This window comes from Eulemur rufifrons, chromosome 16, assembly GCF_041146395.1.
Source record: "Eulemur rufifrons isolate Redbay chromosome 16, OSU_ERuf_1, whole genome shotgun sequence".
Lineage (NCBI taxonomy): Eukaryota > Metazoa > Chordata > Mammalia > Primates > Lemuridae > Eulemur > Eulemur rufifrons.
The window spans coordinates 74243186-74269839 of NC_090998.1; the positions used below are offsets into that span (position 1 = coordinate 74243186).

The window sequence follows — 26654 nt, forward strand, 5'->3', positions numbered from 1 at the left end:
AAAGGACCACATGTGAGAGTTGACAGAGCACAGCCCTGGCACAGCCCCTCCCAAACACAGCTGCTGTCTTAGGTAAGATGCTCACGGCTACAAGTATCAAAACTCGTGACTGAAATTGGCTTTAAAAAATAGGGAAGTTTATTAGCTCACTAGTGGAAATTCGGAGGTAGGGCAGGCTTCCCGATGGGTTTATCCAGCAGCTCAATGATTCGTTCCCTCCCTCCGCTTTCCTCCAGGGATGCATCAGTCCAAGGCTAATTCTGCCCTGGGTCTACCTGGCTGTCAGCAGCCACAGGTGCTCTGTGTTCCTCATCCAGCTCAAACAGGAGGTAAGGAAAATGGCTTCTGGTGCTCTCAGGAGAGAAAACGTTTTCTCAGAAGCCCCCAACAAATCTCTTCTCTGTCCCATTGACCCAAAATGGCAATCCCAGCCCTTTCTGGAACTAATCACTGAGCAAAGGGAACGGGACCATCTTTAGACTAAACAGGTCTAGCCTCTGAACTGACGTCCTCCAATTTTTTGGGGGGGGGTGTATCTTTTCAATGTTTACATTTAATAAATTAATACTGTAAACAAAAGTAACCAAAAAGGTAAACTTATCATGCTATTTATGAGATTAATATAAAGTTTAATAAAAAGAAATGCATCCAGTGACCAACCCCAAAATGAGACACAAGTTTAAAGTAGTATGAAAAGTATCTTTTTTCAAAATGTTTAGGTTATGTATGAGATTTTGTGCATGCGCTAGATGGTTAGATAATGACATGAATCATGCCAAAACGCATCCCTACGCCCTTGGGTATTAGTCTTCCAAACTGACTCTGGGCTTGGCACGAGACTTGCTTTGGCCAATAAGACATTAGCAAACAACACAGAGCAGAAGCTTGCAAAGCCCTTGTGCCTTGGCCCAGGCCCCTCTGACTACCCTGAGACAAGTGAAGAAGCCCAGGTGGAGTCCAAGGGGGGAGGAAATCCTGAAACCTCCAACTCTGTTGCTGCTACTCAATGGGAAAAAGAAAGTGAACTAAGGCAGTCACATTTTCTAACAGTGTTAACGTTTGTTGACGGACTCTTTCAGAAATTGATCAATTGCTATTAGACTAGCCTTTCCCTGTGGTCCCCAACCCCAGGGCTGTGGAATGGTACTGGTCCATGGCCTGTTAGGAACCAGCCACAGAGCAGGAGGTGAGCAGTGGGACCAGCGAGGGAAGCTTCATCTGTATTTACAGCCACTCCCCATTGCTCGGATCACCACCTGAGCTCCACCACCTGTCAGATCAGCAGTGGCATTACATTCTCATAGGAGTGCTAACCCTACTGTAAACTGCACATGCGAGGGATCTAGGTTGCATGTTCCTTATGAGAATCTAATGCCTGATGATCTGAGGTGGAGCTGAGGCGGTGACGCTAGTGCTGGGGAGTGGCTGCACATACAGATTATCATTAGCAGAGAGGATTCACTGCACAGAGACCATAATAAATCAATTGCTTGCAGACTCATATCAAAACCCTATCAGTGAGTGGCAAGGGACAATGTAATAATGTTAGAAATAAAGTGCACAATAAATGTGCTTGAGTCATCCCCAAACCATCCCCCTACCCCCACCCCTGGTTTATGGAAAAATAGTCTTCCATGAAACTGGTCTCTGGTGGCAAAAAGGTTGGGAACCGCTGCCCTAAGAGGTTTTAAACTTTGTTACAAAAATCTAAGAATAAAGCGACCACATAAGGCAATTGAGATAGTTTATTGCGTGTTTCCCTTGCAATTCCCTTGAACATGATGTGAGTTACTAACAGCTGTATACAAAGTGTCCTTGTGGCCTGGAGGGCTGCAGGTGGGAACCCAGCACTCCCCAAGCTGGAGTGAAGAGCCATCAGACCGCTCAGGTTTGCTGGCTCAACCATAGCGTGGATGAAAATGAATTGACTTCATTTGTGTGGGTCCACATTTTAGCAAAGAATAGCACCAAGAACAACCTTTGGGAAACAGATTTCTCAGCATGTTTTTTGCTCCCTGAATTGCTGTAGGCAGCAGTTTTCACTTTGGTTTCCACCGTTCCTGTGGATAGGTTGCAATCTAAAGAGTGAAAACTCTATTGTGAAACACATTGTGGGGCCCGTTTTAGGCTGTACTCAGGTAGGCCAGCTGGCAAGCATGTCTGTCCTCTTCTCGACCAGCTGCAGTTTTTGGAGCTATGATTTCAGACTCCTGCGCTTCGGGTGCCTTGCACGCGTTTGCACAGGTAGGTGCAAAGTCACAGATCTTAGGTTTGGGAGGCCAAGAGGTCATCGGACCCATCCTTCACCTGGACAGTTACTTAAGCTTTTCCAGAGAGGCTTTATCTTCTTCTTGGGGGAAAAAAAGATTGGGTAATCCTTCCTAGGTTCCCATCTGACCTTTGTCAATAGGGCTTCTTTTAATGATTACCACCAGAGAGGATGTTGGTCAACCCCAGAGATTCCTTATCTGTGAAATGAGGAAGCTGCTTACGCAGGGTTACTATAAGAATAGAGTACTAACACATAGGAAGTGGCAATACTAACCTCAAACTCCAATTTAAACACATGATTAAATCAAGCACTTGGGGGATATGTGTAGTGATATTTGATAAGTATGAAATACACAGTTCAGTAAGGGCCACCCAAGTATCAGTCTTTATATTCATTCCTTAACTTCTTTCCACATGAAACCTCATGTTGGTTTTAACAACCTCTGCATTTAATTGCTTAAGACCTATTGACTAATCTTTACTATGATTCAATTAATAGAAGAAAGAGTAGCGTGAAGGCAAATTATTACTTAAATGGTTATTTATGAGGGCATATTAAAGAACCTGGGTCATATCACAGCACAGTATAAGCAGCCAAAGAAAGTCAACTCGTAGAGGCTGTCAAAGCAAATAACAACAACAACAAAAGAAAGGTTTACAAAAGTCTAGTGTTTTTAGAAAAGAATGCTGGCAATCTGTTTCCAAATCTGAGTTTGTCTAATGCTAAGAGTAAAAAACAGACCCGTACAATTGTGGTTATTCTTCTCACCCTTAAAAGTGATATTGCTAAGAAAGAAAGAAAACACCTATAATCTGAAAGCACCTGGTGCGTCTCCAACCATGGCAACAAGAACACCGTGCCAAATTTAGCAACTGTAATACCGCCACCAGCCTGACCAAAGTAGGTTTTTGAAGAACTGAGTTATATAATGGATTGATCTACCCAGGAAAGTTCCCAGACCTGTCCTTCAGCACAATCCTGCTTCATGCTACACTAAATGCCATCTCGTCTGCTAATCCACGACGAAGCCCATTAAAGCTCCTCAGATTCTGGGATTTTGCTGGATTTTCTGTGTAGAAATTCCAGCGAAAAGGCCGTTGGAGAAACAGGTCTTGATTCTGGAATATGCTCCATTCTGTATTTTTCAATGTATGGTGAAGCTACTTGCCAAACCTGAGAAGCAAGGACAAAACAAAGGTGAAATATTGACATTGTTTCCACATGCTATTAAACATCAACTTTGTCGGAAGTCGAAACATCCTCTGTACCTGACTAGACACATCATGGCTGTTTGCTTGCTTTCAATTTAAGCCATGTCATTTAAGACATGACCTGTGTCAATTCGTCTTTGGTGGCATTGAAGCCTTTAAATATACAAAGTCCAAAACTTTTCTAAAGTTGTCGTGAAGGTTTTAAGCTGCTTACTTTTCCAAAGCAAAACAAGCAAGCAAGCAAACAGCAAACAAAACCTAGAGAATTCAGTGTGGACAGAGTTAAGGATAGTTGCTCAAGGGTCTGATAGGATCTTGTGTTTTTTAAAACAAGCCTGGAATGATAAAAGGCAGTTATTTGAATTTTCCATTGCTCTATTTCCAGGCCCTGCCTTTGATTCTTGCTACTCAAAGTGTGGCCTGTACCGGGGCAGTATCAGCATCTCTTGGGACGAGTCAGAATCTCAGCCTTCACCCCAGACAGACTGAATCCGAATCTGCATCTTTAACAAGATGCCCAGGAGATTCACATACACGTTCAAGTCTGAGCAGCACTGCCTCAGATCCTTGTTTAGTTTTCACCTCCACCAACCAACTGCTTCTCTTTTAAGCAAAACATCTTCTCAAATTAAGGCCCTGTTTTGGATTTATAGATGCTTTATATCTGATTGCTGCTGGCAACCAAGGAACCTTTCCTATGCATTTGTATGGCCTTAGAAAATGTATTGTCTCCCAGGCCAAGCCTCTCACACACCTCCCTACTGGCACCCAAACTGGGAGGCAGGCAAGTGGCTTCCCGTCACAGGATGCAGGACACACTTAGAAATGACACACGTGAAGCTCAAAGGGAAAAATCATCAAAAAAGAGCAGAGCAACCATTTTGGGGGAAAATCAAGTGATTCTAGGAAATAGGACACTCACGTATTATTCACAAGGTTTAAAGCACTTTAAAAACTACATCAGAAATATGAGTCAGCATGCTTAGCATATGTACTATCAGCTCAGTCCCTGGTCAGCGTAACCAGAGAAAGTAAGCAGGAAAGAAAAAACCGGCATCTCACCAGAGCGCCAGACAGACTCAGCCCTTTGAAGTGAACACCTGGGACTTTGTTTTTGCTCCAGGTCTACGCAGCCATTGCACCCGGTGGTGGTTGCCATAGCATCACCCAGAAGAGAAAGTACTTTTGAATGCAAGAAGACATTGTGGGGAGGGGGACCCATGAACCTTCCATCTCATTTTCTCCCCGTGACTATTGTCCCAAAACTCCATTTAAAATTCATTTCAGCTTCTAATCCTTAGATATTCAACGTTTGTGTGCAACATGTGGGAACTTAAGGGTTTATCAAATCGCTTCTTAGCAGACCTGCAAACTGCCTAAGTACCTTTTTGTTCGCTTCTGAGAAATAGCCAGGAAACAGTAGAATAAGACAGTTTCTCCACCCCCCACTCCCACTTTGCTTTCCCAGAACAACCACAAACTCAGAAGCCAGCCCCGCCGCCATCTTGCCTTCTGCTCTAGCAGCAGCCGGTGTGCTGCCTCGATGTCCGGGGCCATGAAGCGATCTTTTATCCAGGGCCTGCAGAGAGAGCACAGCCACCCATCAGCCAAACACTGCGCACTGCCAAGGTTCACAGTTTTGAAACGGTGTGACTTCCAGGGACCTGTTTGACCTTACCTTACCACAGAGCGCACCAGGTCATAGACCTTCTCCAGCGGAGTGGTTGTTCTCAGGGGGCGTAGAAACTCTATGCCCTGGCAGGCTGCAAGCAGCTCTATGGCCAGCACTGCAACGAGAAGTGTGAGAGGGTGGCTGAGGCAAGTCTGGCTTTGCGCTTGCGGAATGCGTATTGCCCAAAGTTGACAGCCATCACCAGCCGACTAACAGCTGGCTCTCTGTCTTCCAGCAGAACGAAGTTGCCTTGGTATTTGGTTACCATTTTAAACCTGCTTTTTGAAACTGTTGGCTGTGTCTTTTTACAGTGAGAAGGGGAGAATTGAGACATTTACCTGAATAATTACCAGACCCCCAAACCTATCCAGGAAGCCCATTATTAGTCTGCACTAGCAAAATCTGACATTTCCTTATTCACATCCTCCAACCAAGGTGTGTGGGCCAGGTTTGGGTCATGCGGATAGGGAAGGAAGTCAAAAAGAATACCCAGTCCTGACCTTGAGCCCTAGCTCTATTAAACAAGTGTGTGCATTTCATCAAGATGCTTTACTTCTCAGTTTCCAATTCTGTATAAATTGCGGAGTGACGATACTGGACTAGAAGCTGTGAACTCACTTCCAGGTCCGCAGTGAATTGTATAACTTCATCCTCTCCCGTGATGGCCTGTCTGTGCTCACCAGAGTTCGTAATGTGCTTCATAATTTAAGGACAAGAAGTCAAAATTTTTTTTTAATACTCTATTTGGGTTAACCACTTAAACTGAATAGTCTGATCAACTTTAAGCTTCTAAATTATTTTCTTGGCAAATAATGAAATCCAAAGTGGTTTAATCTTGAATTATATTTCTGTAAAAAATTCTTCATAATCTAGACTGTATAAAATGTGGAGAAATGTAGATTTCAGCATTCAAAATTTATTGCAAGGTATGGTACATTTAATAAGCATCCTAGCTAAGAAAGACTGTCTAAAGATTGTTTCATCAAGAAATTTAAAGTTGGCAAGATACTAATGTCTAGAATTTCAGTTTTGAGAGCCTTTAAATTTGATGGCTTGAAATTGACATTATAGAATTAGTTCCAGGGAAACTAAAGACTCACTTGCTCATTCACTGGCTCCTTCAAATCTTTGATGAAGGTCTATGCGCCAGGTATTTCAAGCCAAAGGTAATAGCAAAAATGAAAGCAACTTGAAATTTACAGAAAGGTGGAAATATGAAAGTTGTCATCCATCTTGATCAAAGAAGTTGAGTGAAGAGTTAGTGGGTGAGGAGGGAGATTTTTCATCGAAAGCCACTAGATGACTGGAATAAATCCTGGTTTACTGCCAAATCAATTACCTTATTGCCCAATCCTCAACTTCACAGGTATAATAACTAAGATGTGGCGAAAATAGCATACTCTCAACTCACAGAGATTTCGTTTTGAGATAACTTCCCCAGAAAGACATATGAAGCAATCTTGGGAATGGAAGTCTGATAAACCACGAAGATGCTGGTTCACTTTTTTGTAATCTATATGGTGGCATAGGGGAGTAGTTGAGACAGTGGACTTGAACCAGCTGCCTGGGATTAAATCCTAGCATTTACTCGTTATATAACTTTGAGCACAGTGCTTAACCTCTGCCTTCGTTTCCTGATCTGTAAAATGAGATAATAGTATATACCTCCTAGGGTTATTGTACGGATTAGGTGAATTAAAAGACTGAGTGCACATAGTAAATGTTTAGTAAGTGTTAGTGATACGATGTTACCTCAAAAGAAGGGTGGTCTAACCGCTAATGTCAAAGACTGAAAAAACTGGGAAGCAAATATTTGCAAGATAAACATGAAACATATCAGGAAAAATTTAAGTGGCCACCTCTGCAACATTTTCTTAAATGTTCTTTGTTGCTATCCATAACCAGCAGTTCTCCCTGAAGCCATCAACTAGGATTGAAAAAACCAGACATGTCATTTTTACAAATTCAAGGGGTTCAATGTATCTTGATTTAGCTGGGCATTTTTTATATGGTTCTCATTTATTTTGAAATAAACTAATATTCTGTGGCCTAATAACCACCTTCAATGCCCCCCTAATTTTTTTAAAAAACACACTCAAAATATCTGAAGAATCATGGAGGGTGGGTGCAGTGACTCAGGCCTGTAGTCCCAGCACATTGGGAGGCTGAGGCAGGAGGATCGCTTGAGCCCAGGAGTTGGAGGTTGCAGAGAGCTATGATTGCACCACTGTAGTGCATGCCAGCCTGGGTGACAGAGAGAGACCCTGTCTCCAAAAAAAAGAAAAGAAAAGAAAAAGAAAGAAAGAAAAAAAGAAAAGAATCAAGGAAACATCTAGTTTGTTTTATATGGTTATTTTCTTCACCTTAACAGAGTACAATTCACATGAACTAAAACAATTCTCAGCAAGTAACTAATGGTACTACTTAGATATACTGCAAATATATGTTTGGTTTCTTGAGGAAGGTATCTAGGGTTGTTTGCACAGCCTTTTTCTTTTTTTCATCATAAATGACCCCGCAGCAGTTGATGTTCTAACTGCACAGTAAACCTTTGTAAACGCCTCAGTGTTAGGATCTTGCTCCTCAAGCTTAGCAAATCCTGCTTCAACGAGACAAAAGGCTTCAGCGAATTCCTTTGTCATAAACCTCCTTACCTCTTCTGATTCTTGGTGTTCTTGTGTTTCTATCACCGGCTGTTTATCTATCTGTGAGACTAACACTAGTGTGAAGATGCTGCCACAAGGAACTACTGATGCCACACAGGCTTGTTCACATGCGCGGAAGAAACTAGTTCCTGAATTATGAATTTAATTATAAATTACCCTTATTGGGAGCCCTGGGAGCCCATTCAAGAATATGGAATGCTGTAAGTCAGGTCGTCTGTAACCCGGGGACTGTCTGTACTCAACTCTTATGTTTATCTTGAAATAGTGATATTCTTGTGTCAGCCAACTACTTCCAATACTGTTGGAACTTCGAGAACAATACTAAAGGAAGGCAATTTCTCTTTCTTTAAAAAAAACAACAAAACAAACAATGATTAAGGCAGAGACAGATTGGCCAGCACAGTTTTCCCTACGAAGCAAAAACGGTTAGACCTAAATCTTATGGAGTCTTTAGGGTCGACTGCAATGTACAGGAAATGCACGGACAAAGGACAAGTTCAAAGTGACACCACAAGGAAGCGAACAGAATGTCAGTGTTTCTACAGAAAAATTAACCTGTTTTTGAACTAGTCAATGGCATGAAGAAAAAACAAGAAAAGAGGAGACTGTTCTAAATTAAAAGAAGCTTAAAACAATGACAACCAAATTTAAAACATGGGCCTTGGGGCCGGGTGTGGTGGCTCACGCCTGTAATCCTAGCACTCTGGGAGACTGAGGCGGGTGGATCACTCGAGGTCAGGAGTTCGAGACCAGCCTGAGCAAGAGCGAGACCCCCGTCTCTACTAAAAGTAGAAAGAAATTAACTGGACAACTAAAAATATATATAGAAAAAATTAGCCGGGCATGGTGGCACATGCCTGTAGTCCCAGCTACTTGGGAGGCTGAGGCAGGAGGATTGCTTCAGCCCAGGAGTTTGAGGTTGCTGTGAGCTAGGCTGACGCCACGGCACTCTAGCCTGGACAACAGAGTGAGACTGTGTCTCAAAAATAAATAAATAAATAAATAAATAAAATGAAACACAGGCCTTGAATCCTGACTTGAACGTGAACAAACCCACTAGAAAGACATTGAGATAATAGGGAAAGTTTGAATATGTATTTGGTGATGATACCAGGACTTATTATTGAATTTTGTTGGATGTGATGATGGCATCACCGTAAATCAGAAAGCATTCATATTTAAGAGATAAGGGATGTAGAAATAAAATAAGACATTGGGGATTTGCTCAAAAATAATTTGGGAAAAGTAAAAGAGAAAATGAAGCAAATGTGCTAACTATTGAATCACAGTGAGGTATGTGAGTTCATGGTACTAGTCTCTCCACTTTTGAATATGATTTAAAAGTCTCACTAAAAAGAAAAAGCCAGTTGAGGAGCAGGTGTAGCTCTGCACAGCTCCGTGGTTCTTAGTCTTTGGAGAGCATCAGAATCACCTGGAAGCTTGTTAAACACAGGCTGCGCCGCTCTCCTCCTGGAGTTTCTAATTCAGCTGATCTGGGAGGAGGACTGAGAATCTGTGTTTCTAACACGTGCCCAGGTGATGCTGACGCTGCCGGGAGGAGAGCCCAGTGTGAGACCCGGGGCACGGTAGTCTGTCCGGGAGGCCTGCCATCTCAGACTCGCTCGACTTGCCTTGCTCCGTGTGCTCAACGACCCTGAGGGCCTTCCTGGCTGCCCATCCTCCCATGGAGACATGGTCCTCCGTGGCGGCGCTGGTGGAGAGAGAGTCCACAGACGAGGGGTGGCACAGAGCCTTGTTCTCAGAAACTGCAAGAGACCAGTGCCAGCCAGTTAAGAAGTGCTCCTACTAAGATTAACTGCCAAAATGACATGTGGCTTCCCCAAAGTGCTCTGCAGCGTGGAATACCCTCTCTGGGAGGTCCTGGCCATTATCCAAGCACCAGATGGTACCAGCTGCTTTGGGGAAAGGAAGCAGGTCTATTTTTTCCCAAAGTGAGAAGGACCGTAAAGCTATAGTGGATCCTGAGGTAAGACTGGGATGGGGATGTGGGGACTCTATTAACAAGGTCAAACCTTGGAAGCATTACGCTTGTCAGGGAGACTAGAGGAAAAAAGGCTTGACGGCCATTTACAGGTACTTGAGAACAATTTGACTGGGTTGTGTCACCAGAAGAAGCGGGATTAGAGTCCAGGTGTGGCATCTGGGGATTGAGACTAGACCCACAGATCTTGGGCAAGAAGATTTAACCATTCAGATTGTTTAATGATGCTGTAAGTGAATGTTTGGGGTTTAAAAAGGGCTTGGTGACTGCCAGCAATATCTCTGGGAGGTGAGGGGAATGCTAGGATGGCCTAGACTGGGGGACTCTCGAACTTTATTGTGCAGATGAATCAGGGAACTTGTTGCGATGCCATCTCAGGGTGGGGCCTGAGATTCTGCGGTCCTGACAAACTCCCAGGTGATGATAGCCGTATGGCTGACCTGAGGACTGCACTGTAAGCACCCAGCTTAGGAGTCAGGAAAGGTCAAACTCCGAGTCTTTTCTCCTCTTTCTTTGACTTCGAGAGTGACCCCGAGTGAAGAGTCAGTTGTTTTCTGTGCTATGTGGGATCCTATCCTGAGTTGATCTAGCTTTAAACTGGGGTGACCAGCTCGTCCTGCTTTGCCCCAGGCTCTCCAGGTTTCCGCACTGTAAGTGCCAAGTCCACGGACCCTAGACTGAGGGATCTGAGTACCTGTGGTGAGGCTTGTTTGGAAAGATAGCTTACCGGTGCCAAAAAAAAGAAAAACACTGTTTTCATTATAATGAAAGCAACCTCAACAGCCAGCTTGGGAAGCTAAACACACTCAAATGAGGCTGCACAATGTTCTCCAGAAACCAATGACCCCTCCCCCCACTACCATGTTATTGTGAAAAGTCTCTAAAGGGGTATTTTAATAAGCAAACAAGCGAGCAAATAGAAGATACTGGGTCAAAGGAGGTGAATTCGGTGGCTCTTTGTTGGTTGTGTTGAGTTTTAGTGCGAGGTTTATGTGCGAAGGAGTTAGGAGTAATATTAATAGCAACGACTATTTAGTGCTTATGATGTGTCAGGCTTTATATGCATTAATTCATTTAATCCTCCAAACGACCCCATTAGGTAAGTTTATCATCCCCGTTTTAGGCACGAGTGAAATGCAGATCAACAGGATTCAGAAGCTTGCTAGAGAGCACGTGGCTAGTCAGTGGCAGAGCCGGGCTTCAGATCCAGGGTCTACGCGCTTCATTGACCACCACGTCACCCTGCCTTTTGGGGTTGAGTTGTTAGATAATGTACAGGATGCCCAGTTAAATTTGAATTATTTGGGATTTACTTATACTAAAAAATTATTTGCTTTTTATCTGAAATCCAAATTTAACTGGGCATCCTCCATTTTTGTTTGTTAATTTTGGCAACACTATTTTAGGAGTAAGCAGTGCTTATAATGAGGTCCTCATTAATTGAAGTGAGAGCACATCTTTGGGTGCCAAAATGCCTGGGTTTGAATTCTGTTCTACATCTTACTAGCCGGGCAATATTGGGCAAGTCACTTAACTTCTCAGATCTTCAGATATTCCTCTGTAAAATGGCAATAATAGTACCCACCTGATGGCATTGTTGTGGCAATTAAGTGAGTGAATATAAACGAGGTCCTTTGCACTTCCTTTGTGCCAGGCACTGTTCTGATGTGTTACTCCTCTGTCCCTTACAATCCTGAGGCAGACATCAGCTAGACTGAAGCTCAATTTTCATAGAGGGTGTCTTGCATTGTATAAGCATTTTTTTAATCTTGCAGTAACATCTTTATGTTTTTAGTGGATGATATATTTAATGGAATGTATCCAAAGTTTAATCATTCAGGTTGGTTTGAGTTTCACCATTAACTATAAGCATCTTTGTCTTTTTCCTTCTGATAGTCTTGAAATTGAGATTTGGAAAAAAGCTATAGAGATGAAGTTCAAATGGAATGTCAAATTGCTTTCCACAGAGAAATTGTCGTTTCCAACCTCATTATTTTGTTATTACGTTTCGGTATAACATTATTTAGGTTTTAAAATATTTTTTTCTAAAAAAATGTAAAAGACTCAAGCTGCTATTGTATTGAGAGAGGTAGGATGCAAATAAAAGTGGTGCAAAGTTAGATGTCACTGAAAGACAAAAATTGGATACTTTCAAGTAAAATGGAAAGGCCCTTAGAAGGTCAGGTTTGTGCTCCGGGAAAAGCGCAGTGTCCTTACCGAGGGCTGCAGCCGTGCAGTGGGCTATCATGAACCCGGAGTTCAGACCACCTTCAGCCACCAGGAAGGCAGGCAGCTCACTGAGGGAAGGATTACAGAGCCTTTCAATTCTTCTTTCGCTAATCGCAGCAAGTTCATGAACACCAATGGCCAAATAGTCCAGGGCCTGAAAGAGTGTCTCAATTTAGTAGGCCTCTATTAGAATATGCTTTCGGGGTCAAGAGCAATTCTAAAAAGCTTACTTTGGCTGGGTATTCACCGTGGAAGTTTCCTCCAGAAATTGTCTCTCCTCTACGGGCAAAGACCATCTTTCCAAATGGGTTAAGGCTGGAACATAACGTTTGCTGATCCCTGCAACCACAGCTCCTTCCCTCCCTCTTTATTTTTAACACTGAAGTGGAAGTCCTTGTACAGATGCGGGGTGGAAGAAAAGAAAGTCTGCCCACAAGCAGTTGTTGACATAAAAGGTCACAAAAGCAAAAACAAACAAAAAACCCTTAAAGGTAAATTGTGTACACCCAACTGTGGGCCAAAGAAACATGGGGCATGAAACCTTGCTTTCTCCTGAGATTAGCTTCTCAAGCACCATAACTGCACTAATCTGGTTAGTAACTTGCCTCACCCCCCTCAAAAGTTTATAATCTGAAACTAAGAACAGAGACCAGAATACCTGTTTGAAAGCAAATTCTGTTTCTCCAAGGGGCACTGTGAGCCGGTGCTCCATGGAAGCAGTTGAATGGACAACTCTGCTGAGGAGCAACCACCAAAATGTCTGGAACCATCAATTCTAGGACAAGCTTCAAATTCTACATTCAGTAATCCTGTGTCAGCGTTCAACAGCAGATCGTGGCCAATAGGTCCTCCCAAATCTGCTTCAGTAGGTGGCAAGTTCAGGCTTACTGAATATTAATATTCTCAGAGTTCATTCCATTCTCTCATGCATTTAAACCAGCAAGCACCCAGGCAAAGACAGTAACAGATCTTCCCTTCTAGTTCCAACAGCTAATTTTTTTCCCCTGGGCTAAAGAATATTCACTACTTATTAACTGGGAACTCACTGTGTATAAGGAAAGTTCTCACTTTCAAAGAGTTGGAGTGCATGTGTTACATTACCTTGGTCAAGTTTGGGGTTACTTTTTTCTCTACATGTAACTGTGAGCCCATTAGGCCTACTTCCTGCTCTTAAACCAGCCCCCGATCACAGGCCTTGGTCTCCTCTCCATTCTCTGAATCCCTGTAGCAATCAAACTTTGCGCCAATTTAGAACTTAAGCAGGTTTTATTGTTCTCTAGTTGTTCCAAATTTGCTTGTTGGCTATTAGATTATACCAATTAGCATTTAGTATCCATAATATCCAGCATTATGTGATAGGTGCTCTTTGTATGCAATAGCAAATTGAGAAATATATTCTTTCAGGTAACACCAGTATTGCAGGACTCCCAAATATTAGCCTACTAGAAATTCATCAGTAATTAAGAATCTTTAATTGAGAAAGAAGAGGACATTCGGCTGAAATTCTTGCTGGGGCAAGTGATAGGGGAAGAATTTAGTAGGGAATTATTCTCTCTACTATATCCAGTATTTCAATGGTAATTTTTTTTTTTTTTTTACTTTATAGGATACACTTTAAAGTCTAAATTATGTAAGTGTAGAATGGATGTCTTTCCCCTATAGTGCAAGAATTGGGAACTGATACATGAGATGAGACTACATAGGGTTCATGAAAACTTCTCCATTTTGAGGGTGGTGCAGTGTCGAGAGTGCAGAGACTCACAATCCTGGTGGTTATTTAGCGTGGGTTTGACTTAACCATAAAGCCATCTGAGAGGACATAAAACACACATCCTTAAGTAGGCACGTCAGAAAAGACGCCCTAAAAATGTCTCATGAGAAACCTTACACGGTTGTTGTGTAACCGTCTGCTAACCCAGGCTGTGAACTGCTTTCAGGGCTGCTGATTTAGCACTTCCTCTGGTATTAAGAACAGAGGCAGAGGTGGAATAGGAAAAATAGATTCCTAAGGGATTTGGTGGCCTTCAAAGGCAGCGTTGTCTTCATGGAGACCTTGCCAGTGTGACTCCTGACTGATCACCTCAATTCTGGGGAACTAAGCCATCACAGAATATTGCACAGCAAAAAACAGATGGCTCTGAGATCAAGCCTTACTCTTCTCACCATTAAGGAGAAAAGAGCTCCATCCTTGAGAAATGGAAGTGTTCTTACTATTCTTTGTACAAATGTGGAAACACTAATTTGTGAGAAATGAAAACTCAAGATAGAGAAAGCTACAACTCTTTGATCAATATTAGGTAAGCGTTAAAAGGTTGGTTTCTGTTCAGTGCATCCTGGCACCACCAGAACCAGACAGGCCTGCATAAATAAAGCCAACCTACCAGGATCTCTGCGATCACATTTGTGATGGGGGTCTTCACCCTTCACCCACAACCTCAGCAGTGGGTTTTAGGGCAAACGTCCTCATGAAACATGCCAGCTAAGGCTGGAAATACCTCCTTTAATCTGTAATGGGTCAATTTTGAAAGCACAGCATGTTAGACTTGGAACCTGAGAGTAGATTCATGGGCCCACCTCTGCCACTTACCAGCTCTGACCTGGAGAAAGTCACTCAACCTCTGAGCCTCAGGTAGTAATTCACTTACTCTATGCAGTTGAGTGACAGACTGAGATGCTATACAAAACGATCACTTCAGCCAGTCATAAAATGACCAGCTGGAGTTCTATGATTGCAATTTAGTAGACGTTCAAAAGATACAGGATTATCTGTTGCACTGTTCAGTTCTGTGGTAATGATGTTCTTCACAAATGCTATGGTATCATTCACCACACCATGGACCTAAAATACAATCAAAATAAAATTCATGACCCATTTGATGCCATTAAGGGTACCAGTATTCTTATAACATCTTTAGTCTTTCCACAGAAAGTGCTCTGCAGTTATAAACCATGAAAATTATACTCTGTTCATTTAGAATATGAAGACAGTTTTGTTATAAATCTTCTGGGTTCTCACTGAGACCAATTAGAATAAATTCATATAATATGAGTTCATGCTAGGTCAATCTATACAAAACAGCATGGTATAGATCCTATATTGAAAAGATGATTAAAAGGATCTGTTCTGTAAAATTTGGATTCAGTCTAAAGGCCACACGCAAGGATCCAGAAGGCCACATGTGGCCCTAATGCTGCAGGTTCCCACCACTGGTATAGGAGGAAGAATGCCAGCACAGGCAGATTCACTTCCAGATTAGTGATAGGGCTTGGGCAAGTTTCTTAAGTGTATAATTGCAACAGAAATAGGCTTAGAACACAGATAGTAGCACTTATCATAAAGATTGTGAGAGTAAGATAATGCAGACATGACTCATAGAGATCACCCAAGTGGTAGTTATTATCCAAGGAGGTTAAATTCACGAAGCATGAAAATATCAAGTTAGAAGATGCTTGAAATAAGGCAGCTACCCTGTACCAAGCCCAAAGACAGGTAGCACCTGCTTTCTGGCCTCTCCCAGAAGTCAAGGAAGTAATGATCAGGCTGTGTCCTCTTGGTCAAGGTACTTAACTCTGTGCCTCAGTTTTCCCACTGCAAAATGGGAGGAAGAGTACCTTTCTCGTAGTTGGGAAGATTAAATGAATTCATACATGGAAGACCCTGATAATGGTGTCTGTCACATGGAATCTGCTTTCATTATTAAAATATCAGGGAGGTCTTAAACCAGGGCTGCTACTTCCTGTAGAACTAAATTGGTGATTCTTTCCCATAGGCATTTTTGATCTACTGTGTAATAAGCTATTAATAGCTAGAACTTGCCGAGTAAAAGGAAGTGAGGGTATTTACTGCAGGGAGGACTCTGTATTATAGACTGAAACTTGGCACAAGTTGACATACTGTTTCTTGAAATGTCTGTCAATCTCTTTCATTGCTATAAGCAACTAGATTGTCCATCCGCAATACAGGGTGCCTAACACCAACCCAGGTCACCGGCATTTTTAATTTAAAGTTGAGCCTCATAGATTCATGTCTAATGATTTATTTATTTATTTATTTTTGAGACAGTGTTTCACTCTGTCATCCCAGGTAAAGTGCAGTGGCGTTCTCATAGTTCACTACAACCTCCCACTCCTGGGCTCCAGTAATCATCCTGCCTCAGCCTCCTGAGTAGCTGGGACTATAGGCATGCGCCACTACACCCAGCTAATTTTTTTTATTTTTTGTAGAGACGGGGTCTCACTCTTGCTCGGGCTGGTCTTGAACTCCTGAGGTCAAGCAATCCTCCCGCCTTGGCCTCTCAGAGTGCTAGGATTACCGATGTGAGCCACCATGCCTGGCCCAGGTCTAATGATTTATATCTACCTATTAAAATGCAAACAAAACAGGACCATAAATAAGCATTTGAATTTTGAAATGATATAATTAGACTTTCCTGTGACTATCCCTGACTGGCTGGTTCAAGTTTCACATAACAGGAAGAACCAGTAAAACTTTAACTGGTTATGATGATGTTATTGACTAAGAATTTTTGAAAGTTAGGGTACTCCATCCACATAGCAAACTGTCTGTTGGACTCCTCGGAAGTAGGGTGAGCAAAGCAACTCCAAAGAAAACAAATAGTTTACCATATAGAATAGAAACTTTATAAAAATTGGACAAATGGAGGTAGGATAGACACAATTTTTAATAGAGGCAGTAAAGAAATTTGGATTATAGTTGACCATTACATGATTTTTTTTTAAACACTTTCCTCTTTGTTAATTTTTCATCCTGAATTTGGGGAAAGAAAAGAAACTTCGTTGGCTTTTTTGTTTTTACCTGTGGACAGCAGCGCAAGGTGTACGCATCCTGGACACGGTCGCAGAACCTGTGACTTTCTGTGGAAGAGGTGGAGGGAATGAGACAGGGAACACGACACCGACTGTTTACACAAAACAGATAAGCAAACAGTTCGCCCACATAAACATGCCCAGACCTGCTATTTCTGATGGGTGGTGATCTGAGTCCAACAGTGACCGAAACCGAAAAGCAACTTCGATTTGCCCACGATGAGGGCGAACAGCATGAATGTCTAGAATAGAGGAAGGAGGAAGAGTCTGAGTAATTCCGACATTAGAATGAACACCCAGGGATGGCTCAGGGCCATCCCAGGTGCTAACACAGCCCTCCAAAGTCTCAGGGTCCTTAACCGCCACTCAGAATGGGAAACTTAACTCCAAAAGCACAGTTTTCTTATAGACTTGACTCTTTCTACTTTGAATGTCTGAGTACAAACTATGTGTTGAGCCCACTGGGAATTCAACTCAAGACACTGAGCCAACCCTTAAAGGAACTTGGCTGTTAACAGAAGGGAGCTCGACAGTTGGCCTAATCTAACTAAGTCATTTTTAGATAATTTTCTGCACTACTTCTTACTATAGTACGGAATCTTTGAAATTCACTACTTTTTTCTTTTTTTTTTTTTTTGGAGACAAGAGTCTCACTCTTTCACCTTGGGTTGGCTGCATTGTTGTCATCATAGCTCACAGCAACCTCAAACTCCTGGGCTTACGCTACTCTCCTGCCTCAGCCTCCCAAATAGCTGGGACTACTTGGTGCACCCCAAGACACCCGGCAAACTTTTCTTTCTTTTTGTAGAGACAGAGTCTTCCTCTTGTTCAGGCTGGTCTCGAACTTCTGGCCTCAAGCAATCCTTCCGTCTCAGCCTCTCAGAGTGCTGGGATTATAGGCATGAGCCACTTTGCCCGGCATGAAATTCATTACTTTCTAGATGAGCTACATTTCTATAGTTTTTCTCTCCCAATTTTCTAATCAGGACCAACCCTAATCCTACTCTAGTTCTAAAATCCTGTGAATAGATTCCTAAGACAATGGGCAGTCTGGCACACCCAGATCACTGGATAATCTGGGGTGGGTCACTCAGCTGTCAGGGTCAGCATGTCTGTAAACCGTAGTCGTTTCAAGGATCAAGTGTGGCATAACTCAGATGAAGCATACTGGGTATGCCGTAGGCACTTGGGTTCTCTCCTTCCCTACCACAGCCCCCACCACTGCCGTGTCTAAAGCCCTCACCCACCAGCCCCATCAGCTCTGGCTGAATGAGTAACAACTGAATGGAACAGCCATGCTGACCGGTATCGAAGGCTTTGGTGGTGCCCTTCAGAACCTCGAGGGTCAGGGCTGCCACGATGTCGGCCTGCCGTGCAATGGCACTGGCTCTCTCTACAGCTTCGCAGCCCAGGGAGGTGATCATCTGCGTCCCGTTGATGAGCGCCAGGCCCTGTGCAGAGACAGAAAAGTTTCCCACTCTACTTATTGCAACAAACCTACATACCAGTGTATTTTACATCTTTTCCTTTCATAAGAGAAAAATTAGCCAGTCAGCTGAACTATGTTTACCCATGTTTTCTAAAGTACAGGGCGGTAATGCTTACTTAAGCCCTTGAGGAATAAATGCCATCGTATGTGAACTCGTTAGCACAAATCTGGCCAATGCAATACCTGTTAAGTGTCTGCATTTCCAAGGCAGCAATGTAGCTTTAGAGTGTAGACTGCACATAAAATCTGTAGCTCTTTATTACGTGGCATTTCTTCTTTAATTTCTCACCGTTTTAGACAAGACATCCTAAGATAATTATGGAGCAAGACTCTTAGCTTACAGCATCCTAAGGGATCTTGGCTGAGAGCACCTATTTCTTAGAGATCCTTAGAGAACTTGATTTGAAGTTTAGGTTTCTCAGGGAACCCCTGTGCATTTGTGGCGTGAAGAATCTTTTGAATGCTTGTGGAAGAGCCCTTTCTTAAGTGACCACATTTCAACAAACTTGCAAGCTGTGTTTGTTTTAAGGAACCAGTGAGACTGATATCAAGACTGAAAATACTGCATAAAAAAAGACTTGTTAACAGGAACAAATTTTCCTGGAATCTCCTTACCTCTTTTGGTTTCAAAACAACTGGTTTCAAGCCATGGGCTTGCAGGACCTGTAGAATGATTAAAAACATGAAAATGGGTATCAAATGACATACCATCCTATTTCTAATTTTATGTGGAATCCAATAAAAGATCTTTAAGCTCAAAGGTCCGGCGTATAAAAGATCAGACCTACAGGAATTGGCTGTATTCATGTCTGGTTTATTTTCTGGTTCTGTTCTTTAGCCTGAAAGCAGACTTATCTTTCAAATAATTTTTATGCTTAACTCAGGAGCTCTATTGTCTAAAGAACCAATCCTCAATTTTAGTTTCTAGATCCTTTGTGTTCAGTTTCCACCTTAGCGGTTCACCTTTTTTTACTGCTGTCCCGACAAACACACACACCCGTGCTGCGCTAAGGCTAGGCTCCCTGCCTCCAGAGCATGACCTAAAACGTCCTCACCCTCATAGATGCTTTCTCCAAACACTGACAAAGCCTCCAAGCAGGGCTTTCGTGGCACATGGGTGAGCACCAATGAAGAGGGGATCATAGAATCTCCTACACTAGATGGAAACAGAACCCAGGGGGGAAATGGGTAGAATAATCTTCCCACGAAATAAAAGAAGTAAAAAGAGTCACTAAGTTCAGGTCCCTCCGGGGAAGAAGGAAAGGGCAGCTAAGGTAAGAGAAGACAGTGCCAGCCCCACTGATTAACACTATGTTAATTGTGCAAGTAGATTTGAGTCCCTGTTACGTGTCAGAGTCGGGCTGGGGCTGGGGGTAGGAAGAATGGAGACAGACAAGCTCCAGAATGTTCTAGAAGGCAATTAGAGTAATAGTATGTTGAGTGCTTGAGGATGTAGAATGTGGGCTGAATCAGGCTGTGGAAAATAAGCACATAAAAGGCTAAGGAGAGCACCAAGGAGGGGCACAAGGGACTTGGCAGGTTGGAAAAAGATCCAGAGAGCAGAGAGGGAAGCTTCAGAGAGGCCTTTTCAGATGCAGAAACAGGAATGAGTCAGGTGAGGAGGATGGATTTGTGCCGGGTTCTCTGCCGCAGGCAGGCCCCGGTTTCTGTCATGTAGAGCCCTAGGGAGGAAGGATGATTAGGGGATAACATGGCAAACAAGACTCTTGCAAGCCGCTTTAAGCTTAGACTTTATCTAAGGACAAGGGGAAGCATTCCAGGTTTTAACCAGAACACGATTGGATTTACTTTTTGAGAAAGGGCAGGCTGATTTCTGCGTGACGGGAGTTGGGAAACAGTCCAGAGGAAGCTGTGTGGATGAAAGGTGATCTGGAACTGCATTGTCCCTTAGCTTTTTCCTCTTTCTTGGGCTCTGCCCCTTTCACTTACTGTTAGGGGAGCTCCCAGCAACTGGTCAGAGATGAAACTTTAAATGACGCTTTGGGCTGCTCTGATGGAATCCGAGATGGATGAAGAAAACACTAAAACTTTATCTAAAACAAGCCTTTCTCATTAGCCACCAGGGTGGGAGCTTGGGGAAAAATGGAACCTGCTTTTCAGAGGTCACACAGTAAGTGCTGTGAGCCATAGCTCTGCACGCGTGAGACCAGCTCCTAAATAAAATTATGACACTGTGTGACCTCTCTGATAGGCACTGGAAGTGTTGTAAGTGCAGAATAAATTACTGAGATTAACACTGGCAGCTGTGCCTTTTCAGCAAGATGATCACCTAATCCAGAAGGCTGATAGTTGAGTACAAAAGCTGATAACAATCTTGCCTAGTCTGACTTTTTTTTTTTCTGTTGCCTGGGCCAGAGTGCTGTGGTGTCATCATTGCTCGCTGTAACCTCAAACTCCTGAGCTCAAGTGATCCTCCAGCCTCAGCCCCCCAGAGTGCTAGGATTACAGGGGTGAGCCACCGTGCCCGGCCGGCCTAATCAGACTTCCAAACTTTAGTTGTCTCATCTATAAAATAAGAAGAGTACTGACCCCCTCGTTGGGCTACCATAAGGATTAAGTGATACAAAGCATGCAAGTCCACCCGGTGTACAGCCCAGGGAAATTACTGCTGATGGAAGTTGTTATAAAAGTCTTACATATTTAGCGTCAGCCCAGCCACTCTTTGGAGACCACATCTTCCCTTCTCCAATGAGCCCAAGAGCAAGATGAGACAGTGGGGCAAGGTCTCCGCTGGCACCAACGGTTCCTTTCTCTGGAATATAGGGCAGGCAGGAGGCTGGAAGAGACACAGGCGCCAGTTATTCAAGAGTCCTGCATTCTGGCTGCCTTTGCTTTGCCAGCGAGGCCCCCACGTCCATCCCCAGAATCTAGATTACTTTGTGACATAAATACCTGGGGAAGGACAATTCCTCAGGCACAGCTAATGCCCAGGGGACCTGGATGAGCTGCTATAGAAAGAGAGGGGTGGGGGTGGAGGGGAGGAAGAGAGGAAGCAAGGAAGGAGAGAAGTAGGGAGGGAGGGATGGAGGGAGAGACAGCAGGAAGCAAGCCTTTAAAATGTTCATGCTCTAATCTAACCCAATAATTCCACTTCTAGAAATTCTAGCAATGTGTCTTAAAGATGTGATTAGGAACTCACTGTTGTCCATTGCAGCCTTATTTATAAGAGCAAAAAGTTAGAAATTATCTAAATATGGCACTAAGAAACATTCCTGTGACTAAATGATACATAACTATTAAAAACTACTAGAGAATGTTTGGAAATCTGTGTCTACATTGAAAAAGTAATATAGAATGTTCTAGAAGGACATGGTACACCAAAGTGTTAACAGAGGTTCCCTGGGGAGGTAAAGTCACAGGCAGTTTAGTCTCTTACTTTTTGCCAGTCTGCCACCCCACCACCACTTATACATGAACAAGTACTGTTTTGTGAGAAATTCCCAAAATGTTACCCCAAAAAGGTGGCTTCATTTTTCTAAAGTAAAATCAGACACCTGACAGCAGTATTTTTTCCATAACTAATGTCACTAGGATAAAGCAGTGCCATCCACAGGCCAGCTTCCAGATCACAGTTCACCCTGGGGAATTCTCAGAGCTCTAGGGACCCAGCGGTGCCTTAGACTCACCCATAGCGTGCAGGTGGGTTCAAGCTTGGAGTTGTACTGGGGTTTTAGGCTTATAGTATGGCAGTCCAGGGTAGGAGCAGAAATAGGTGTTGGAATCACTACTGGTCTATTCAGTATAGCCCAATATACTGTAGATTCTTCATTCAAATTGCTCTTCATTGGTTGGCATATCATATTTATGGGTCACTAGTGTCTATAACACGGGAACTCGAGCATGTGTTTTGGTCTATGCAATTACCCAGCTCTGCTTCTCTTCCCACTCCTTCCCTCCATAGAGCTCCTGAGCCTCCACTGACCTGGAAGGCTTGTCCTTATTTGTGAGAAGGGACAATACCTCCCAAGCATTGCAAATCTGGTCTTCCTGTTGGAATTTTCCTATCTGAGAAGTAAACTTCCAAGAGTTGAGTTGCATCATATCTTGCCACACATGGCTTCATGATTACAAATGTGTCATTAACCTCTTTGCATTTCTGTTCTACCTTTGCAAGAAGTCGGGTTTTGGTGTGCAAGTGTGGCTGTTTCATCACCTGGGGAACATTAAGATTTCAGATTCCCAGGCACCAGCCGGAAGTACAGAATTGGTCTTTGGGATAGACCACCAGGAATCGTTCTGTTCCCCAGATGCTTTGATGCAACTTCTCTAACTATATTTGGCCACCACTGAATGCAAGGTTCTTCTAGGCAGGCCTGAACTTAAGGACAGACTTACGGGAGTTTGTTCTAGTTGTAAAGATGCCAAATGCTAAGTGAGGGGTGGTGTAGACTAGGTTAAAGCTCATAGGAGTAAGCATCTCTGACCCCTCCCTCTCCCACCTAGTCATCCTCCTCGCCAAGCCCATTTTCCACTCATTCAATTGTTTTATGTCTTCCCATCTTGGCCAACTCCTGAGCATCTGATCAATCAAGTCTGCCTTGTGGTACATGCCCAGTCTCAATGGAGGGGAAGCTGGGGAGCCCCTGCATTACCATTAAATACTTCCATAACTTGTTTGAGGGTCTCCAGGGAAATGCCACTGTATCCTTTGGCTAAAACATTGATCCTTAAAGCCAAGAGCATCCGACACCTCTCAGGACTTAGTGGTTTCCCAACACCTACAAAACAGAATTGACGTTTTCTCCAAGAAAAGCAAACCCTTTTTCAGCTCCCTCCAGTCTTTCCCCACTTCAGTCCGGTCTGCTGTCACCTTTCTTTCCCCTCTTGACACAGAGGGTTGCACTGTTCTCTCTCCTGTCTGTCTGGCTTCCAAAGGTAAAAGCCAGTTTTGCCTTCTCAGCTCTTCCTGGGATGCTTCGTGAACCCCTACCCTCCCAAACACCTTTCGAAGAGCGTCCATGTCCCTTAGCATGACTTCACCATGTGCAGGCGCTGATTCTTGACAGTCCTTCCATCTCCCCTCACCCCTCCTAACTCATTGCCCGAGTTCTAGCCTTCATTTCCTTCCCTGAATGCACCTCTCTCAGCAGGATGGGACACGTGCCCTGTCCCAACTCCATCCCTCCACTGGCCCATTTCTTTTCCTGAGGTTCCGCTGATACTTCCTGCTTCCCTTTCTCCACCCCAGCACCTAGTCCTCGGAATACTGGTATTATATTTGTGGCTGTTATGGGATAACTCACGCTGTGCTGTATTTCATTCGTCTAATCAAACAAGATCTAGGAGACATCCAACGCTTTGAATAATTTACCTGAAGAATGTGAACGTACTAAGTTGACTTGAAGCTCCCTGGAAGAGAAAGGTAAACACCCTCTTAAATACCTTGCAGTGCAAATGTTCCCTCAGCTGAGAAAATGAAGGGAATAAATAGTTAAACCCTGTGTTTTCGATACTAACTCACATGCAAGTTAACCCAAGCCTCATCCTGCGCATCTGTAAATTGGGGCAAATGTTAATTATTTCCCTTGTTGAAAAATATCACCAAGATGGGGGTAGGTGGAACGTGAATGTATGCGGGTTTCAAACTTACTGTAGCTTATTGTTAGGAATTACAGTTCTGGCAAATTTCCCAAAACCTGTAGTAATGCCATAAACAACTAGAATAAAAAACAGACATTATACAATTAGATGCAGGAATTTTTTTTGTCTATAAAAATAATTTTCGAACATAAAGAGAGTAAGATACCTGTTTTTTCTTTCACGATGCTATCTATCACTTCCCTGGACTTTTGCACCACCTTTTCAGCAGTCGGGGTGAGCTAGGAAAATGTTGTTCAGAACTGGGCATGTTAAAGACATCCAAGTGCAGCAACAATGGCCAGAGGACGTCCTTCCCCACTGCCCCTTCCCATACCTTTATTTTGTAGTGTCCCTTTCCCAAGCTGACCAGATCCTCTGTGGTCAGACTGTTCCCATCTAAGGCGATGTACTGCATACAAGAAGGGAATCTCAGTGAGTTTAAACAGCTTAATTGCTCTAACAGGAAGGTAGGGAAGCCTCCAGCAAAATCAAACTTTGACACTGTCATCACTGATTTTTACTCTCTGCTGTGAAGCATTCACATGCTAAATATAATAAAAAGTTTGCTGAGCTGGGCCTGGTGGTGCAAGTCTTGCCAGTAGTCCAGCTACTTGGGAGGCTGAGGCGGGAGGCAGGACCGCTTAAACCCAGAAGTTCAGGGCCAGCCTGGGCAAAATATCGAGACTCTGCCTTAAAAGCAAAACAAAACAAACCCCCCAAAAAACAAAAGCTAGAGAGAGAGAGAGAGAGAGAGGGAGAGAGAGAACGAGCACGCTTGCTTAAGAGGAGGCTGAGTCAGGAAAGTTAGAGGTGCAAAAGCATAATGCCTTTCCACGCCCCTTTCCCTACTACACAGAGCTGGGGAAAGCCCTGTGCTAATCGTTAGCATTTACCCGGATATCCTGCAGGCCCACTTCCTCCTTAAAAGAAGCAAATTCATTTTCTTAACAAAAAGAAAGTGGTTCGAAGCTTACCTTTTCAGGCTCTCGGTACTTGCTGTATCTGAAGCCAGGTAAAGGAAAGTGCTGGGCAGTGTGGAAAAACCCCAGCCGCCAGGAGCAGAGCCAAGAGCCCGCAGGAAAGGATACAGGTAAACTCCTTCTGGCTGAGAGGGAATGAAGTCAGGAGACATTGCATCGCCTTCTATAACTGGAACAGGAATGCAAGAGAGATCCCTTACAGATCCCAACACAGAGCCATGTTTGTCACAGCTGTTCAACCAAGAAAGGGCCCATCCATTGCCTGCTGCTTTAAAACCACCTCAGATGCTTCAAGTGGTCTTAGCATCTTGACACAGGAGGGGAGCAAAGAGCAGAGATGTAGGTGTCCAGTCGGAGACAAGGAGCATAAGTGCAAGTCCAAGATCTAACTGCCACCTCCACCCCAAGTCCCAGCTTTACTTTCTTTTAAATCTGAATTCCTTACACCTCTGTGCTGCTGGTCTCCAGGTGGGTGAGGTTCTTTGCAGGGACAAGAGGACCTTCAAACTGAGTCCGTCACTGCAAAGGGACTGAGACCTGCAGTCCTGAGTTGCAGTCTAGTCTTTGTTTCATGCTCGCTGACTGACTCGGGTAAGTCACCTCCTCTCTGAGTCTGTGGCCTCGCAGGCTGGGAGGAGAAGCCTGCCCGTGTCACAGGGCTGGGTGAGAACGGAAGACACCCGGGGGCTCGGTGCGTGCCTGCACAGTGCGCAGCAGGTGCCACCTCTTCTCCTTATAGTCCCTGAAGCGGAGGGACAGTAGAGCTGCCCTCCCAGGCCCCTCCCCTGCGGCCACTCACCCACTTCCACGAACTCGTTGTCCTCCAGGGCCACCTCGAGTGTGTCCTCGTTGTCCAGCAGGCCCAGGCCCTTGCACCGACGCACGAGGAAGCGCACGTCGTCCACCGAGGCGAAGCCGCCGTTGTCGGGCTTGTTCTTGACATAGCGCCGCACGGCCTCGCGGCCCAGCCAGCCCACCGTGAGCTGCGCGTCCTGGCAGGGCACGGCCAGCCACTCCCCGCGCACGTGCACCGTGTACCTGGGCATGGCTGCGCCGCCGCCGCCTGCAGCCCCACGAGGCCACCACCACCACCACCACCACCACCAGGTCGCGTCTGCTCGTCCCCTGGCGACAGTTGCAGGAGGGGAGAGTTTTATCCAGGAGTGGCTCCCGGGATGTGGTAGGCGGGGAGGACACACCTCCTCCCTCGCCTTTACTCATCTAGGAGGTGGACAAATATTTATATTTATGGAGGGCCCCAGGCGTTCTTTTGTTTTCTTTTTGTTTGGTTTTTTTTTTTTTTCAGCAGGAAAGGGAGTCAGGGATGAGGGGGGAGGATGCAGGCTGGTGAGCTACCTGTCCACTTGCCACCCAGCCCTGCCCAGAAAGGCCCAGGTCTCCCCTCCTTGGGGCCCCAGCCTCTGCTGGCACCTACCTGCTGCCGGCCCCCTCTTGTCAGGGTCCCCAATTTCTCTCTGTCCCCTCCTTTCTGTGTTCTCCTCCATTCAGGGCAGCTTATAAACAACATGTTCCTGTCACTATCTGGAATTACTCAACTGTAAAATGCACCCTGCTGGCCAACTGTGACACCAGGGAGTGTGGCAATCTTCATTCATTTGTTTATTCCACAAACATGAATTGAGCAACTACTCCCGGCCACCTGGAAGGATTTCTGAAGCTTTACCTCCACAAAGGAAGATGCAAA

At 44.2% G+C, this 26654-nt stretch overlaps 1 protein-coding gene across 2 annotated transcripts; it reads right to left on the minus strand.

Moving 5' to 3' along the window:
- Positions 1 to 1730: 1730 nt before the first annotated feature.
- Positions 1731 to 26455, minus strand: HAL (histidine ammonia-lyase). Of its 2 annotated transcripts, XM_069490442.1 has the most exons (21): positions 26385 to 26455; positions 25749 to 26170; positions 25058 to 25118; positions 24944 to 24971; positions 24304 to 24378; positions 24136 to 24208; positions 23980 to 24046; positions 23701 to 23738; positions 22982 to 23107; positions 21026 to 21165; positions 18984 to 19031; positions 18183 to 18330; positions 17026 to 17121; positions 16869 to 16927; positions 14811 to 14891; positions 12283 to 12348; positions 12041 to 12206; positions 9453 to 9587; positions 5162 to 5270; positions 4993 to 5062; positions 1731 to 3445 (listed from the first exon to the last, which is right to left on the minus strand). In XM_069490442.1, the coding sequence occupies exons 2-21, from the start codon at positions 25993 to 25995 to the stop codon at positions 3305 to 3307; spliced, it is 1974 nt and encodes a 657-aa protein (XP_069346543.1). In that variant the 5' UTR covers positions 25996 to 26170; positions 26385 to 26455; the 3' UTR covers positions 1731 to 3304. The 2 variants fall into 2 exon arrangements, with proteins under 2 accessions (XP_069346543.1, XP_069346542.1); XM_069490441.1 differs by having other exon boundaries at positions 3388 to 5062.
- Positions 26456 to 26654: the final 199 nt, after the last annotated feature.